Source organism: Scomber scombrus, chromosome 9, assembly GCF_963691925.1.
Source record: "Scomber scombrus chromosome 9, fScoSco1.1, whole genome shotgun sequence".
NCBI lineage: Eukaryota > Metazoa > Chordata > Actinopteri > Scombriformes > Scombridae > Scomber > Scomber scombrus.
Genome location: NC_084978.1, coordinates 10,851,665 through 10,871,585, shown reverse-complemented (window position 1 = coordinate 10,871,585; position 19,921 = coordinate 10,851,665). Strand labels below are relative to the sequence as shown.

Sequence of the window (19,921 nt, the reverse complement as noted above, 5' to 3'; positions counted from 1 at the left end):
TACATTGGTTGAACATTTGGACTTTGGCAAGAATGCAGTACAATACTTGGCCACAGTGACAGTTCTTTTGACGCAGTCATATTTTCTGCATAACTTAATTTATGCTCCTAACTTGTTGAAGTTGCTTGTTACAGTACATATACTTTATCACAACCATGTATTCACAACAAACATAGAGGCAAAACAGTTTATCACTCATATCAACAACCTAAAATAAAATAAAATAAAAAAATATTTAGTTTTTTGCACATTTAGCCTCTAATCTGTTTTTATTTTTGACAAGGACATATTTTCTGAAACAAGTGAATTTGCTGTTACTGTTTGCTGTTTTGTTAGTGGATTGCTGTATCTTGGCATATGTGCTGATATGTAGTGCCTTCATCTTCGCCCGAGGCGGTAAATGAATGTGTAGAGTTGCTAGCAAACTTCCAGTAATCTCTCCCAGACTGCTGTGTGTGTCTGGTGGCCTGTGGTGCAGAGTCTGGCCCACCGTCATCACCCAGGCTCCCACATTGCCACACATATGGTGCTGCCTTTGTGTCAATTGTACTCTATGGGGTTTCTAATAATTAACAAGATGACAGACAAATGAAATGACAAGCACAAGGTGGATTTGATTTTCCAGTACCTTGCCTTCTTTCTGTTTTTACAAATGTATTTAGCAGTAGCATTTTAAAATGTTTTCGAATAATGTCTCCTGTTAGATGTTAAATCCACTCCTAATGCAATTACAAATCACAGTGTCCACTTTGAAATGGCAAATCAAAAGAATGGTTGTACTTCTGTGTATGTATGTGTGTGTGTGTGTGTGTGTGTGTGTGTGTGTGTGTGTGTGTGTGTGTGTGTGTGCACATGTGCGTGCGTGAGTGTGCATGCATGTTGCCATATGTATATACTGTATATCATTCACCAAAAAAGACTATGCCAAGGACTCCTCCTGTCCATCATTTCTATGCTGTAATAGTGAAAACTAAGCCCTAATACTGTAATTGTTCAGCAATGCCAGAGAAGAAAAGCCTAAATCATCGTGTTCTGCACAGCATCACCATTAATTGTTGACTAATGGCTCGCTGCTGTGTTGATGTTTTCCCTTTCAGAGCCAATAATGCATTATCAAGGAGAACTTTTCTGCTAATATCAAAGCAAATGTTGTTATATACAGTTTGCTCTCCCTCATATATGGACATTTTTAGAGTTTAGTTTAGAATTTTGTTACAGGTACATACACTTAATTTGGAATAGACTCAATCTGTATATTTTATAAATGTTATTTAGTTACTATAACAGTTACTGACTACATTAAAGCAAATAATTATCAAGCTCGTCTAGGTTTCCAGGAGCAGCTGCACATGCATTTTAGGGATCAGTAACTCTTAACTGTACCTAAAGCGTGCATTTCTCAACAAAAGTTAGAAGTTTCAGTTTCAGAATCATTATTTTATCTTGTGATTTCTTTATGAAATAGTCATCGAGTATACTGTATGAAACAGCATCTGGAGGAGTTTGTGTATCAAAGGTCATGCGTGAAAAATTAGCAACATTAACTCTGTGCTGTCCATAATATATCCATTCCTCTAAGCTAGAACAATCTTCAATATAATCCTTATTTAATTCCAATTACACATTTTTTTCCAGTTTTTTTTTTTTTTTGTGTGTGTTTTTTTAATCATCAACAATCCCTTCTGCTTCTGCTGTTGTGATCAAAAGCTTTCATTATGAAGGCACCATTGCTTTGCTGCAGACCCTAATTGGGGCTTCAGCAAAAGCAAGCAACATTTGATATAATGGCTCCCTCCCAAACAGGAATGCCAAACCTGCATTGTAGCCTTCTTTTTACACTGCTGAATTCCCCTGAGGGAAGGACAGAGATGTCATCATTAGTGGGCAAGTAGTCTCTGGCCGTGGTGCCCGCAATGGCTGCTGAGTTCTATAGAGTGGTCATTCAGGCCGCTTGCCCAGAAGCAGTGACTGCTTTCTGTTTTTCCCTGTCTGGGTTCCCATCTGGCCACGTGACCCTGCACCAGTCTGCTCCCACTGAATACATTTAGGCAGCTAATGAGGAAGGAAGCTTTGTGGAAACCTGGAAAAGGGCACCTCTTCCTCTTCTCCTGAGAGCAAAAGAGGGGAAGAAGTGGCTGTGGTCAATTTTATTAACTTGACTGACCTTCACACAAAAAAATAACATTTACACATTACAGAGCCCCTCCCATTATCTTCCTCATCTCCATCCTAATCTTCAACCTCACAGCAGCAGCATCATCTTTTTTTTTGTCTGTTTCTACGAGTACACTTTCACAGAAAAGCAGCAAATTAATGCCACATTGCCATTCAGTGTATTTTTTAGAGAATTGCAAGTTGATGGGGATTATGTAGTAGAAGGTCAGTTATCTGAAGGTCCCTGACATGTGCGGTAATTGGCTAAGGGCTACTACTGTCACAGTAAAGAGCCAACAGTGATCACTGATTATGTGACCTTATCTATTCATCCTTCTACCATGCTACCAGGGATCTATACATCCAGATTTAAATATGGCCCACAATAAAGATACCTATTTGAGATGAAAATGCTTTGAGAGGGTCACCACTCAAAATAAGTTTTTTTGTATCACAAGCCCGACATATGAGAACATGTTTGTCTGTTGCTCTAGAAAAGTGCGTTCCAGGGCACAAGTTTGATTACTACATAATTGTTTGCACCATCTGTATGAATACACTGCATGTCGGTAAGAAGAAGCAACTCTTTGCAACATGAGTCAGTTTGCAAAAAAGTTACTTCACAGCAGTTTCACACTTTGCTTGTATGGATTATTTTCTCCTCCTACTGTGTAAGGTGCTGTGCCACCCTTGTCTTTGAGATGATTTTTATCCTGACATGGACAGAAAATGAGATTTGCATTAACAGTCACTCTGTGTGTGCTTGTGTTTGTTTGTGTGTGCTCTCCCATTTGTAGAACCTGATAAAGAACCTGCCGGAGCAGAAAGAGCTGAATGCGCTAGCGGAACTAAAGGGTGAATATGAAGAGCTAGTGGAGTCGGAGCAGTTTGGCATTGTGGTGAGTATAAATTCCTAGTGCCTACTGGATACCCCCAAGAGAACACACAATCATAATCCCAGTCTGCTATAGTCAAACACTTGCAAGCATACACACTTGAGAAATTGAATTCTTCCTTCATTACTCACTCTGTCTATATCCCTATACAGTCCCTCACACATACACACACATTTTGCGCTAACACACTTTTGTCTTCCTCTGTTATTGCACCATGCACCAATTTTATTAGAACCATAAAATTAAGAAATGTACTGTTTATAGAGTGTAATTGTTAGATAGTTAGATAGTTGCAGTAATGTTAAAACATCTAACAGTATAAAGGGCATATTTAATAGAAAAGTTTAAAAAAGTGGTACCTCAGCTTCCAAATGATATGGTTATGTTTGTATATATATATATATAAATAAAAAAAAAAAAAAAAAAAACTTTTGACTCTAGTAAAGAACAGTTGAATCATTTTTGATTAGGATTCAAAACTCAGCGAATCAACTGTCAATGTTGTCTCATGATAAAATCACACCCTAAGGTGATGAATCTTGTCTGTAATGAAGTTCTTTGAAAAGCAGGCAGCTGTAGTCAGTCTGCATGGTGATGTATCCCAATCCTCTAATCGATTTAAACGGACCAGCCAAAGTTATTTTTGCAGTGATTGGATAAAAAATGCTATGGGAAAAAAATTGTAAACTTGGTGTATAGTCTCAAGAAATGCATCATATTTTTTTTGAGGAACATATGTAATAATTGGCATTTAATTACAGCTGTTAGTAATTAGGTAAGGCCCACTCTGTAATTACTGATTTGACTTAATGATGAGGAGAAAGATGAGTTTCTTGGGCCTCATCAAGCTGTTTTTTTCAACCAACTCATGTTACACACATGATCACGCGATCATATACAGTACTCAACTAGAGTATGCACCAATGACTTCACTTACTGCCTTTTCATGTCAGCCTGTATTCCTCTTGGGGTTGCACCTGAAGAGTGATCAAAAACCACGGTGGAGTTGTCGAACTGTAAATCAGTTCATGAAGAATGGAAGTACAGGATCAAACAATGTAACTTAGTTACAGCAGTAATTACCTTTTATATTACTTTTGAACTTCCTGAAAGCCCAACATGTAACTTTTCTGCACTTTAAAATGTCTAAACGATTAGACCTATGTTTTATATTTAGTTGTGTACTTACATTATCCCAAATGTTTACAACCATGTTCAAAACCAGAAAAATCCAAATGTAATCAAGGTAATGGCCCATTTCATTCGGTCACCTGCGAATGGCATCAGCATTGTGGCATTGTCTGCCAGAAGCAGTTATAAATTGACGTTATCCAGTTTTTAGCCACAATTTAAGTCAGTTTTAGATCTAATTTTGAACTATATTTTAACTGGAAGAAGGATTTAATTCTGATCTTAAGTTATCAGAGAAACAAGCTAAGCAGATGTTAGCAGCAGCTATATCCCTATACAGTACCTCACACATACACACACATTTTGCGCTAACACACTTTTGTCTTCCTCTGTTATTGCACCATGCACCAATTTTATTAGAACCAGAAAATTAAGAAATGTACTGTTTGTAACAAAGAAAACATCAACTCAAGTGATCCCACGCTACTTCACGACATCATCAAACTCCATCTTTTTTATTGTTTTGATTCAGACACCCCTAGTGGCATACATTTACATATTGTGCATTTAACTGCTCTTACCATTAATTTACCAGTTGAATATCCAACCCTTTAGAAAATTACAAAAGGAAGTGCTATGTTTAAATTGTTGAAGTACATTACACTGATTTACAAAGCACATGTTAAATTAGACCCAAGGGTTCCAGATGTGCTCCCATCTCCTAGTTATTATTTTATTTACTTACTGAAGTTTTTGTTTTTTTTGGGGGGGTTTTTTGGCTTGTGTTTTTTAGCCGATGTAATGAAGCAGGGGGTGGCAGTTTCCCTCATGATCTCACCAATGTTGTGATCATATACCTCCCCACTGATGAAGTAGCTCTTCAATGCAGAGCTATTTAATTCTCTGGGGAAATAAGCCATGTTCAAGCTTTTCTTTGCTAGACCTGTCACTGATGTGCTCACTTTCATGATGATTTCTCATTACTGTATACAAATCAATTCAAGTGAGGGAAGGTGTGTGTGTGTGTGTGTGTGTGTGTGTGTGTGTGTGTGTGTGTGTGTGTGTGTGTGTGTGTGTGTGTGTGTGTGTACGTGTGTGTGTGTGTGTGTGTGTGTACGTGTGTGTGCACACTTGTGCTTATGCACATGTGTGTGTGTGTGCAAGGAATTGAAGAGGGTAAGAATGTTAGTGTGGGCGTGGGGGGGTTGTTTGACAGACAACCTGCCCATACACATGAATAAATTTGAGCGGTAATGAAACATTTTGGGCTGGATCTGAAGGTTGCCTTCAAGCACTGGATTATGCAGCAATCTGTAGAATTTGTCTGTGGTTGCTGCTTTGCCACATATCTTACAGCCAAAAGCTTTTAATTCCCTCCCATTTTTGTAGGTATGTTTACTCTTGTTTTCTTTTTCTTCTTTTTTTTTAGCTTTAGTGACTCCTCTCCCAACTTAGCCTACAAGTATTGATTGGAGCTGTTATATTATTTATGACAAATCAGTTTAATGGGATATGTCTTTGTCCACATGAAAGTCAGGAATGATGTGGGGAACAGGATATTCCAATTTTTTAGACAAAGCAGTTGATTTTGAGTTCATTAAAACTAGTTGTAGCAGTAATCAATGCAGATCGAACTTGACAGTAATGGCAAGGTGATGAAACTTTGTAGGATTTCTTATCTGTGTTTGCTCTCCTTATGAAAAAACTGATGTTACAACTCACATTCTAATGTATATAGTCATTATAATCAGAAAATGTGTCTCTTTCCTTAATATGTACATTTTTCAGAGTGGATCACATGCATATTGGGCTAACTAAAATGTCACACACAAATGTTTATGCTTCTCAAAAAGAAAATGTATTAGTGAAACAAAATAAAATAGTATTATATATTGTAAAGAAGCCATCACATTTTTCTCTGCAGTATTGAACGTGTGTAGTTACTTTTGAAAATTCTCACCAATGGTTGAAGGTGGGCATGTTGGGTTGCTCTCACTGTGGAAATGCCAAGAGAGTTTATAAAAGGAAGTGTACCAAAATAAAGTGGAGGGGGAAAAAAAGAAAAGAAAAAACAAAACTCAATCATCCAGAAAACAAGACTTTAATAAGCTGAACATGCTGTCTTTGAGTATTTACCCTTAACATAACCACAATGGTTATTGTTGGGGCTTGAATCATTTGTTTAGATAAAATATTAACTATTATACTCACTCGTTACATTATTTCTCTTTGGTTAATTTATTTTATTTATGTATTTACTCTTCTTGTCCACAGATGAGTTCAGTAAAGCTCCTTCGATCACGTCTCAACGGCATTCTGTTCAAGCTGACTTTTGAGGAGCAAGTGAATAACATCCGGCCAGACATCATGAATGTGACCTTTGCCTGTGAGGAGGTGAAGAAGAGCGACAGTTTTAGGGAGCTGCTGCAGTTTGTGTTGCTGGTTGGCAATTACATGAATGCTGGCTCAAGGAACGCCCAGTCGTTTGGTTTCAACCTCAGCTTCCTCTGCAAGGTAACTCACCACCAAGCAACAACACAGATGAACAAAAAGTTGTCAAAGTGTCTGAAAGATAAACTAATATTTACATGGTGATTCTGAAAGTAAGGATTTCAATCTTAGATTGTAAACATGAGTGAACTAATGTGACTGCAGTGTAACTTTCAGAATACAAACACTGCTTTCATTACTTTTTTGCCTTTATTCGATAGTGGAAAGAGCAAAGAAACAGATAACAGGGGTAGCGAGAGGGACATAACATGCAGCACTGGTCCATGTTTTGTTTTGGAAGATATTTGCACCTCTCCTGCCCTGATCAAATATTGATCCTAGATATTGTCTAAATATTGTTCCTAGATCGATGAAATTGTGTTTGAACAGATGTAAAGATACAGTGTGTCACAACTATATCATGTGTCATTTATTAAGGGACACTGGAAGCATGCCTCAAAGGACTTTAGGGATCAGAACTATTAATACCAAAATAATAAATGAAACATGTTTTAATAAAACAAACTACAACATGAAGACATGTGTAGCACAGTGAAACTTGTACCAGCAGAGGCAGCATCTATGTCCATTTGCCAGGTAAAATCACACCATGCAAAGGTGTGAAAGAGAGGACTGGCAGACATGCACACACAGCTACTGTATACTAGGCACAACACATTTCTTGAAGCAGACCTGTTCAGTTACTGTATACACACACTGAAATCAGATCAGGCAGGCAGGCACTCCTTAAGCTAAGCTGGGAGGTAGAGTGTCAGTACTGTAGACAAAGTTATGTCATGCTGAAATATGGGTTTATACTTGATTTAAAATGGTACCTAAACCGGAGAAACAGCTATGAAGGTTATGCAGGTATGGTAGGAAATGTGCTGCTTTTTTCTAGGTTTAGTCTTAAATGTAGTTGTAGTGCAATGCAGTGGGTTTTTAATAGTGCCATTTTTTAGGCAAGGTCTTGAAACTGATGTATAGTGATATACAACTTCAACTTTACTATTACCCTTCAAGAAAGTTGGTCTACAGCAAGCATCAAACACATCAGATTGCAAAGAGACATATAAGCATGATGAATACAAATCCTGGATGTGAAGCCATAAGTGCATATTTGTGTAGAGTTTAAACTGTAAGTACTTACACACTATTGATCTATAATTCTCACATTTAGTTGTTTTTTTATATGCATGATATCAAATATATTTTATGAACCACTTTAGAAAATAAATTATATTTATGAGCCAGGTTAACCTTGTAGAAATGAATTGAGCACATTTTAGATTGTTCTCTTAATTCTAAGTTTAGAGGATTTCCTTAATCAGTATTTCAGGGTTAAAAAAAGAAAAGAAAGACATTATAAGATGTGATATTCTCTCTCTGAATATCACATCACTTGTGCAGCATCAGCCATGTGGTCTTTAATGTTCAACTTGTCATGCCAAATGCGTCCAGGATAAATATCTAGCAATCAGGTGCATCTAAGAGAAAGAGCATTAAAAGAATAAAAATTGTATTAAGAGCCAAAAATACATTTTCCAGTCCTGTTTTCCCATCCATTTTTTTCTTTAATGTAAAGCAATTCTGGCACTGTGGGTCTGTTTAGTATAGGCAACCACATTCTATATCTTATCTAGTTGATGAAAACACTGATGAGAATATTTATCGGCCTACAAAGTGTTTGGAGACGATGTGGGTGGGGTAACAGGGGCAAGCCTCCCCTCAGCACTGCCTACAGTTGGCAATGAAGCAGTGGGTATAAACCACCAAAATAAGTGACAAAATGTGCCTTTTAGCCACCTTGTCTGAGAATTTATAGCATATTCCTTCTTCCATGTCATTATTTTTACCACTCTATATTGCAAAGTTGCAACTGTTTTGCGAAGGAAAAAGAGAAACCCTGATCTATCCTAAGCGATCATGTCAAATGAATCAGTCATGTGAAAACACTTGACATGGGATTTCCCATATGGGAGACCTAAGTGTTAATGCCAAAAACCACTGCCTTACACGCATATTTGAAGCAAGCGATGTTGCAGGTTCAGTGTGTGAAAAGGGTTTTTGTATGGTGAATCCAGTGTGCCTTTGGTATTCCTGCAAACTGACTGAATCAGTGTGGAGTGTCAGTGTAGAGCCTGGTAACGCCTCAGGGGGCTGATTGGGCCATTATTGATGGACAAGAAAAAAGTCTGCTTTCTCACTTTAGTCAATCAAGTAAATGGCCCCCTGGGTGGCAGGTCTAGGGTACCTAATGGGCTCATCACGGAGGAGGCGGTTGATGATGGGAATGAGCAGCAAGGGAAAGGCACAGAATGACCCACCTTCGCCTTCCATGTTCAGCCCCCCACTTTTGCCCATCGTCCTGCCAAGGACACATAAAATCCCCCTGGGAGTCAGCCTGGTCACATACATTCAGCAAGCCAAATATCCACTCTGGTTTTACATGGACAGTGATTAAATGTGGATTTCATGTCACTGTATTATAAGCGTCAGAAAGATGAGCAGATAACATAATGGTAACTATCAGCTTTACAGGTAATTGTCATTTCTCATGTTTCATATGACATGACGTTACGTTTAATGAAACTCCTTACAGTGTGTTTTTTTGCATACTTGTAGTGTGAGGAAACACTGACCATCAGAATAAGCATGCTAATTAAAAGGAAGAAACTGTTGCTATAATGCAACATATTGGTGGATGGGTAAAACCATCTGCTGTATACCTCAAAAACAAACAAATATTGTTCTCTGGGGTTTTATTTCTGTCAAACTGAGGGAATAACACTTACAGGCTCTGCTTAATAATTAAAGACCACATGGTGTCGGTTTGTGTTAAATTTAAGTTGAACAGAACAGACTATATATTAGGCACTTAACATGGTACAGTAACAGATAGTCATTTACCCAACATTAGTGTGGCTCTGTTTCTTGCTTTATAAGTATAGAATATTTGATAACTTGTGTTATTACATAGTCTAGGTCCACTACATGTTTGTATTGGGTTTATAACCTTGAGTCCATGCATTCACAGAACTAATTCCCAGTAGTGCCCTTCGATAAGAGCCACTTTTTCTTCTTCTTATACATTGCAATAGGTTACTGTATGTGAAAGCATAAACCATGTTTTTCCTGTACTGCAGCTCTCTCTGCTGAAGTTAAATTGAGCAATCAAGAGCCGACAATTCTGCTGTTAGTGTGAGGGTTTAATATTCCCATCGCCACTCCATCACCATTCTTCTGTTATTCGTTAATTATTGTGTTATTTATTTATTTCCTACATAGATATTTAACTGGAAGCTTGCCGGCTTGTAATATACCTTGCCACTCTAAATGCTCAATGTATTGGAATATATTGCACTAACTAGGAAGGGATTTGGAATAATGCTACCTCCAGGCATTTTATGTTATGAAAGATTGAATGATATCCCTGTTCAGCATTTGCGTTCAGTGACAGAATAATGAAGCATTGTTTTTCCATCTACTTCAAATGAACAGATTTGTTTGAAGGAGTATAATTTATACACACTATCCAGTTGCACCATTAAAAAGCAACTAGTGTCAATGTCAAATGCCATCTATAAAAAGGCTCTTAAAAAACAGAATAAAAAACAAACAAACAAACCTTATTATAGCCCAAACTCTTCAAGTAGATCATTCCAAAGCTAAGGAGCTCTGGTAAAAGACATTTTCACTTTTGGCTTTAAGCACAAACTTTGAAATGGCTAGGACATGGGATGGACTAGGATTAAAATTGCCCCTTGACTTTGACAGAGACTATGTTACTACAACCTGTGCAAAGATAATCCACATCAGTTCTCATGATACCTTGAACCAGCATGACTGAAAGTCCTGATGTAAAATTTGTGAGAAAATTACATCAGCACATTGGGCTTTAAGTAGGATTTGCCCCTGACCTCACATAGGCCCTCAGCAGAATATGTTACCACTACCAACAACTCTTTATATTGAAGAACCTTGCTAGGATGAAACATTGCTTTATTTACTTAAATTTTCTGGGATAATTACAGTACAATACAGAGCAGTTTGGGGATATTTTATCTGACTTTTACCTTTTTATCCAGCATAAATGTCCATTATGTCTACATGGATTTAATAATCTTTAATATCAGTGTGTACATTAAACATGCCTATCCCTCAGAGTCCTGTCATCCCAGTCTCTACTAGACTATCCCAGTCTAATCTAAGATTAAACATGCATTTTGTATTGTGTGACTACTAAACAAGACAATGTCAGACATGTAACAGTTCAAGACAGTGGGTCACTTGTTTTAAAAGCATATTAAAACCCTTTAAACTCTTCATGGTCAACCCATCAGTAAAACATGTGTCTCAACTTATTAAATTTACATTTTACTTTTTGCTGTTTTTGTTTGACCATAAAATTCCAAACATTGTCAAAAAGGAAGATCTGTCTGACCTGGTGTTGTATGGGTTTATCTCCCTACTCATCCAGAAGTTTTATGCCAGTCTTAAAACATGGAGAGAAAATAATGCAACAACTTGCTGATTATTATGAGTCCCCAAAAATAATATATATAGATAAATAAGTGGTTAAATAACAAATAATTGCTCTGTACATGGCATTTTTTTCAGTTCATTTATCTCTAGTTGTTTGAAATATTCAAAGGTTCTAGTCTTACATATTATTATATTAACATTTACACCTAAATACAACTGAGTTTTTTTTTTCTTCTAAAATCTTGATTATTCTGCAAAAAATGCATTAGATTTAAACATATTACATTGCAAATACAGCATTGAGTAGAGCATAGGTCTGTTTATGACTTAGTGAATATGCATGCTCTGTGTACTTTGTCCAGTCCTATTATGTTAATGATATTCACCTCATACTGCAAATATGTTTTCACTTTCATCAGATAATTTTAATGAGTGCCTTATTACCTGAAACCACACTGTTTCTCCCCTTACACCCACTGAACTCAATAAAACCCCACAGTGTGTCCATTCTCCTCCTCTATATAGGCACCAAATTAGTCCAGGTGAGGCCATGCACAATGTACTATCTACCTACTGCACACTTTAGTTCAATTATTATTTTGCTTAGGGTACTGTTTGTTAAGATTCACAAATCCTTAATTATTTTTTTCTACCTCTCCCAGTTTGCCTTTCCTACTAATATTACATTTTACTAATATTAGTTAGCAGATGAGATTAGCATCCCAAAGAAACACTTTTGTGTGTTGTAATGACAGTTTGGGGGTATAACAATAAACAAATTAAATAAATTGTGTTTACTAAATGTGAGAAAATGATTGATCCTCATCTAATGAAAATATGTGTGTATTCCACCGACTGCCTATAATTGTTTCAATGAATTGCCTTGGTGTGTGTGTGTGTGTGTGTGTGTGTGTGTGTGTGTGTGTGTGTGTGTGTGTGTGTGTGTGTGTGTGTGTGTGTGTGTGTGAGCATGTACACACATGCACTTGAATGTGCACATGTGTGGGCATGTCCAACTGCAGGCTGTTTGTGGCACGGATATTATCAGTATGAGTACACAGAGGTGGATTGTGTTCTAATTAGCTTTCCCAGCGTGCTATTCGAACAGCGTGGCAATCACGGCAGGAAATGAATATGGAACAAGTTTTCCTATGCACTGATGTGGAGACCCAGGCGTCTGTATGAACACAGACACACATGATTCACAAACAGTACACAGTAAAACAGTACAGTGCTTTTATTCAAACTTTCCTACCATAGTGTTCTCTATTGTTTTATGCCCGTGCATGCAATGTCAATTCATATGTGTATGTATGTGCTGTACATGCATGTATTTATGTAATTAGATGCAGAAATATGATACACTCATTTTTTTATTTTATCTCATCCTTTACTTCTGTCAGTTTGTCATTTTAAATTGGAAATTGGCTGATGATTAAACAGTTTAAGAGCTACCTATTACATTAAGGTTTATATTATCCTGTGGGCCATGTACCACTGAAAGATAGACTCAGTACTTGCTTCTTACATTTCTGTGAAACCATGGATGTTTCCATTGTGTAGGCCCAAATGTGTGCTGAAAACAAGGTAGCCAGATAAGCCATGTGTGACATATTTTAAACGTTGCACATTTAAACTAAACATTAAAGTAAAGCTTTTTTAAGACTGTCAAGGCCATTTTCTATCACAACTTTATGTCACGTTATACTTTTTGGCTGTTTGACAAATGACTCTGGAATTCAGGCAATACTTTCAACTTGTCTGGAATTTATTTCCAAGTGTAACATCAGCCTCAAGAAAAAATCGTGTAGGTCAAACTGGGCAGTTTTTTGGAGCTGAATATAACTTCAGACACACTGAACAGTAGGTGCACGCAGAAAGCAGGAACATGTGCAACATTTAAATTGAATATCTGCTTTTCTGAATGCATGCATGCAGAAAAAACAATTAAATGTACGCGTTATTGGTTGTTCTACACTGTTTTTGTATCTGAGCTTCATCATCACGACCAATCTGGTTGGATTTTTAAAACTTTGAGTAATACAGATAATTTATAAATTTAAATAACACACTGAGACAGTTTTTGCTGAACCAAGTGTACTGTAAAAAAGGTGCTTAAACATCTGTGTGGTACATTTTACAAGTAAATAAGTGTAAACATTGGGATTAAACTTATCTCTCTCTCTCTCTCTCTCTCTCTCTCTCTCTCTCTCTCTCTCTCTCTCTCTCTCTCTCTCTCTCTCTCTCTCTCTCTCTCTCTCTCTCTCTCTCCTCCTTTTCTTCTCTGTAGCTTCGAGACACCAAATCCATCAGTCAGGATACAACACTTCTTCATTTCCTGGCTGAGAAGTGTGAAGAGGTTTATCCAGATATTCTGAGGTTTCCAGATGAGCTAGAGCATGTGGACAGTGCCAGTAAAGGTATGTACCTTTGTTTGTAACGTACCAGACCATTACCCCATTAACCCACTATGTGCATTATAGAGGTTAAACTGGCAACATCATATGGAAATGAATACAGAAGAAGAACATCTTAACAGACTACCAAAAGATCTATATAACTACATGATGTTGCGATTCTGATTCTTAATTACGTTCATTTATTTATTTGAGTTCAATTTAAACAGTCAGTCTTCACTTGTCTGTTGTATCCCTTGATGACAGCTAGGACTCTCTCCTTGTGACAAGAATAGAGTTGTTTGTCTGACCACACTGTCATTCAGGCTGTCAATAAACTAATTCCACTCTAATTCTATTCTCAAGCATTTGGTGGAATCCCTGAAGGCTTATTTACTTTGTTAGATTCGTAATTGGTTATTTAATCTAATTCAACTAATTATGCACTTGACTGAGGCTGCTTGGCATTGTGTAAGCAGACTGAATAGTCTTCATGTATCGTATATATTTAGATGTCAATATGCAGGCATTTTGAATTATATCGATTTTATCATTTCATTGAAAAAGTGAATTATTCAAGGAGATGCCAGTTAATTGACTGAGGCCAGTAAATAAATATATCTTGCAAAAAACCCAGGGAACTATTTAAGGACTTGGGGATGCAATTGTTTACTCTAGGCACACTGCTTGTCTTTAATTTGTCATCACATTTACCTTAATAAGGTTTTCAACAAGATTGTGTAGCAGTGAAGGAGACTTCCCTTTTAAACTTTAAAACATTATGATTATACTTTTTAGCCATGATAGTGACATGGCTTGAGGGATGGCAATGTCAGTTGGATAGTTTGTCCACCACTTTGGTACAGACTTAAAAATGTATTGATCACATGGATCATTAAGCAATTTTGTGCATTCTTGGTCCCCAGAGGGAGAATCCACCTGACTTTGGTGTACTCTCAATGTGAGGTTGACATTTGAGGGTCAGAGTGAAATATATCGACAGCTGTTGGATTGATTGCGATAAAATATGCAACAATTTTCCAAGGTGCCCAGAGGATTAATTCTATTGGCACACAATTTGGTAAAAAACAGTGTAAACATTCATGGTTCCCGGATATTGTAATGACTGTGTCATGCAATCAATGATCCTCTGACGTTTCTTCTATTGCCACCGTGAAGTTGACGTTTTCGTTCTTTACTGAATTACTGTATCTCGACAACTATTTAATGTATCTCTGAAATTTGGCGCACACATGTATCATCCCCAGGGCGTAACATGATGAGATTTTTCTCAGCCTCAGTTGTACTTTGATTAGTGCTTAGGAAATATTTACATACCAACATACAAACCAACAAGGTGAACATGGTAAAAACTTATACATGCAAAACATCAACATCCTTGCATTATCAGCATGAGCATGATATCATGCTGATGTGAGCATTTGGCTACAACCTTACAGAGCTGCTCTCATGGCTGTAGACTCATCATCAGAATCAACATCATCATATCATTTCGACTGTTCACCTGTCTTTTCTTTGTTACATTAAGGAACCATTTTCCTGCTACACTCATGTTTTATGGCTTCGGTTTTATTGTGTCTATAGCATGTTTAAGCCAAGGAAATAAGAAACTGAAATGTCTGCTTACTGGCCTCAAAATCAATTTGATTAGATTTCCCTTGAGGTAGATCACAGAAGAACATAGTGATCAGAAGCTATGTGTTGGCCCATTCCATGTATATGGAAAACTTTTACTGGATTGTTGAACAGTAAAGCATCGCTGAATTATTCACAACTATCTCCACATCCTTTATAGATTTTTGGTCTCCTGTCAGGTAAACTGGCAAAATAAAATTAAGCAAAGTTGACTTTTCACCTTTATACACTGCACTCTCACTTTTGTTACTGATGGAACAACTTTCCCCAGACTTAATGGGAAACTTCAGTATTTTTCAACATGTACCCTATTTCCCATCATTTTGTGTGTGAGTGACTAATCGAGACAGCAATTTTTGAAATTGGTCTAGTATTGAGCCAGAGCACTTCAGGCGGCAGCCACGAAACAGGCTGCAATGTCAACCTTTGGGGCAATAGTGCCCCATCAATGTACATCCACTAAAAGTGCCTATTTTTTTTTACCACTGACTGGCTTAGATTGTTATTAGTGTTTGATAACATTTTTGAAAGGACCATACAGAGAAATTAAGTGTTTTTTTTTTTTTTTACCTTTGGCTTGATGCTGTATGGTTGTTATTGTATCTAATCAAGTCTGACTGAAAGGGGAAGTCTCGTTGGGAAATATTGCGAGTGTTGACTTGTTGTGGACATCAGGTAAATATTCAGCCTTGTCAGAGTTGGAGAGAGGAGTGCTGGAAAGAGTGTGTTGTGTTGGAGTGCAGACAATGTAGCTTGGTTTATTCTGAAACATTTCCAATGTCACAGCTGAATATTTAGGTTATTTCAAGAACAACTCAACTATCAGGATATTTCAGAACGAGATTTCTCCTGGAGCGAGACTTGGTTGGACAAATTAACAAACAGGCGAGATGAAGCAAAATATAAAGAAAAACTTTTAATTTCTCTTTGTGGTACTTTCAATAATGTTCTCAGACACTTATAATAACAATCGGAGCCTGTCAATGGCAAAAAGAAGTGTTTTTAGTGGACATGCATAGATGTTGCGCTATAGCCCCATTGGATTACATTGCAGTCTGTCTTGCAGCTGCAGCGCTGCTGCTCAAAACCGAACAACTTTTAAAAAATGTTGTCCCCATTAGTTACTTAGACATACAATGACGGAATAATAGGGTCCAGGTTGAAAATTCCATTTAATATCTTGTGACTATTGATTTTTAAGATGTTTTACCTAATCAAACTAAATATCTGTTTTAAGGAAGTCTAGTAGATACTGCATTTTAAATTATTTATTGATGTAACCAGCCACACTTTTGAAGAACCTTACTATTTAGTTGGATTCATGTTACCTCGGCAACAACCAATTTTTCTGGGGCTTATATTAAAATAATACCATATTATTACACTTGGGATATTTGAAGTAAACAGTATACCGATATGCAATATTAAAATTGCATCTTAACCAAACATATATTGTACATGACATAGAGTGAGATGTTTATGTTCTCATTGGTGAAGAAACAGAAACATCATCATTTTGTTTAGTAAATCTCATATGAACAAACCTGTGCAAAGCCCTCCGCCCAAGCATTTGATTTCTGATTGTTGATTGTCAGATGCCTGTTGAGGAGGGGTTGACTTCAAAGGACTCAGACAGCAATGTGGGAGATTCAGATGTAATCAAATGGCCGTCTACAATGGCTGGCAGTTGTACAATTAATATACCTCATTGATAAGTGCAATCAGGCCTGGATAATTTGCCAAGGAAATCATAATTTCCCCAGGCTTGATTGGCTGCTTTGGATTTTCACCCTTTCAGTGCACAATTTCTCTAAGAAAATGGGATCGCCACCTTGCTATCATCTGGATCTTTACACAGTTTTTATTTCACCACTTTACAGTGTTTTACTTATTGATTTGATTTAATATAGTGCATATTTACAATAAATATATATATATATATATATATATATATATATATATATATATATATATATATATATATATATATATATATATATATATATATATATATATATTTTTTTTTTTTTTTTTTTTTTCCCTTTTGAAAGCCCTAAAAACAAGTTTCCCCAAAACAGATGATTGTATATCAGAGGTCAGTATGCCCACGGACATGCCTGGGAGCAGAGGGGAGTTTAATGGACCCACATAGAGCATATAGAGTTGTCCCTTTAGGAGACTCTTCCTCTCTCCTAGGATTCAGCTATTATCAAAGCCTGATTGTATCAAGGTCAATTTTAATTAAAATTCACAGGCTTATGTAAGGAGGTAGCACCAGCAATCTGCAGATGTTCCAGATAGGACCTGGACAAAGGGAAGGGTCATGTACTTTTGAATAAATTGTGGACAGGCAGCTTTAATGTAATGTAAAGTATGAAGATAAAATAATTGTGTATTAAATATTAGTAGAAGTATGCAAGTTTGGGTTTTCATTAAACCTTTAGCAGCTCAAATTATTCTTATATCCAAGTGAAATTTATGCTTGAGTCAAATTATATGTAAAATGCATATAAAGATCGTTTTATTTCACTTCACTTTTAGCAATTACACTGGTCATTAAATCTGCTGATTTGAACTTGTGCTTCCTTTTTTTGCTCTTCAAGGTACTAAATCAGTGTAAATCTAATTATTAAATAGAGAGGCAGCAATATTGTAAGAACACTAACATTAATTAATTGTATGTGTTATTTCAGTTAATGTTCCATCAGTGTAATATTACTCTGTTGTTGCAGGCTAAAGGTTTCCCACCATACATAGCTACAAAATGCTTGAGAAGACACTTTGAATACAGTCATAAAATATAAAATCACAAAATGAGAATTAATACCTGTTTATTAGGTGTGACCTTTACTTTACCAAGATAATTAGCAGGCAATCAACCAGTCCTTTTGTCACAGTGCTAGTGGGAACCTTCAAAGTTTTGTTTTTTTGTTGTATAATTTGCTAAAAAGTTAGTATTTTCCTGGATCATTTAAATTACTGTACTATAGCAATGCCTATATTGTAAAAGCGACTTCCAAAGGCCTGCAATGTAATGCACCGGTGTTGTGATCAACATAACCTAGAACAACACTTTGCCTTCACTTTCTTTGATTTAGTCTGGTTCTCTGGTCACTGTCTATGATCTTGTCCATCGACTTAGCTAGACTATTAATACATTTATGGTGCAAATAGCACCACCATTCGTACCACTGACAAAGCACAATGACTCTTGTATTGCATTTCTTGATCATGGGATCTATACTGATCAGTCAATAAATAATTTTGTATATGAGATACAGATCAATGTTAATGTTATAATTTATATAATAAAATAACATGTTTCTGTTATTTAACAACATATGTATCTATAAATAAGAATATATTAACCATCTATAGAGCACATTTGTCAACGTTCCTACCTCTGTCACCTTACGATACGTGTTAAGTCAATTTGTAATTTTGAAATTAACTGTTGTCTATTCACATAATTTTATTCTCTAAAAAAGAAAAGCAAGCCCAAGACAGTTTGGTTTATTTTGCCCCGAAGTCAGTGAAAGTGAAGAAAATATTGCTCTATTATTTATTTCAAAAGCATTGATTGAAGAATGCTGGTAAAATCATTACAATTTGAAGATCAGACAAGGACAAGGAGCACTTTTCCCCAGACAGTGAAGAGCTACTAAAGAGACACTACTGTCTTTCAGGAGTCAAAATATTTTTTCACAGAAATATATCTTTATATACCAAGAGCTTCATGTAGCTTGTTGAAGTATATTACTTGTCACTGTAAAATCTTGAAAAAGTCTTCACACCATTTTTTACCTGTTTTAAAATAACACAAGTAAACATATGACAGTGTTCCATATCAAAATGTATCTTTTTTAAAACACTTAGTCAATAATAGTTCAAAATAAATATAAGAACAGTCAAAATGATATACACAATTGTAAAAAAAAATAAAAATAATGAATTCATTAAATTATTGGTGACTGGTTATAAGTGGTCAACTAATAGATTAAATACAATATATTTTTAATTCATAGGTATCTCTTGATTGATAGTGAACAACTTGTTCCTTGCATATGAGGAGGTGACTTGACTTTGTTAATGGTTTGTAAGTGCAAAAATGTAATAATAATCAGTCAACCATGAAATTGGCTGGACTTTTTTGAGGTCAGGGTTGTTGTCTAAGAGAACATTTGCCAACCTGTTACCTCCCTTTAAGCGACCAGTTTTGCCTTTATCATTGGCTATGTATCCAAACTACTGCCATATTTCACTGTGAGTTCTATGTCTGTGTGAGCAGGGGATTGGTAGCCTCTCCTGCCACTATGTCATCATGGATCTCCACTGATAAATCATTTTTGAAGGGTGAAGGATTTGAAGGTCTTGGTAGCTCATAGGGCCTCCTCACTAAAAAGGTTATTTTCCCCAAAACATGACTGGTCACAACCAACAACACACCACCACCACCACCACTGCCAACTTGAGTTACACATCATAATTTATTATTTGTCCACTTTGGTCAGCATTCAGTTTAATGTTAAAATTAATATGTAACATATAATTTTCAACAACATACAATTTTAAAAAATGACCGTGCTTCGAGTTTTTCACTCAAACCTCCAGTAAAGTAGTTTATGTACATTCAGTACTTAACACATACAATATGTACTGTATATACTCTTTATACATGTATGATTGGATATTGAGAATATAATCATTTGAAAT

At 36.3% G+C, this 19,921-nt stretch overlaps 1 protein-coding gene across 2 annotated transcripts in view; it reads left to right on the top strand.

The window, feature by feature from the left end:
* diaph2 (diaphanous-related formin 2) overlaps positions 1–19,921 on the top strand; it is a 367,046-nt gene that overhangs the window by 220,371 nt on the left and 126,754 nt on the right. For both annotated transcript variants that reach the window (XM_062425006.1, XM_062425005.1), the window contains exons 22-24: positions 2,952–3,053; positions 6,456–6,695; positions 13,447–13,576. In XM_062425006.1, the coding sequence (XP_062280990.1) occupies positions 2,952–3,053; positions 6,456–6,695; positions 13,447–13,576 (472 nt within the window). The remainder of the gene's footprint in view (positions 1–2,951; positions 3,054–6,455; positions 6,696–13,446; positions 13,577–19,921) is intronic.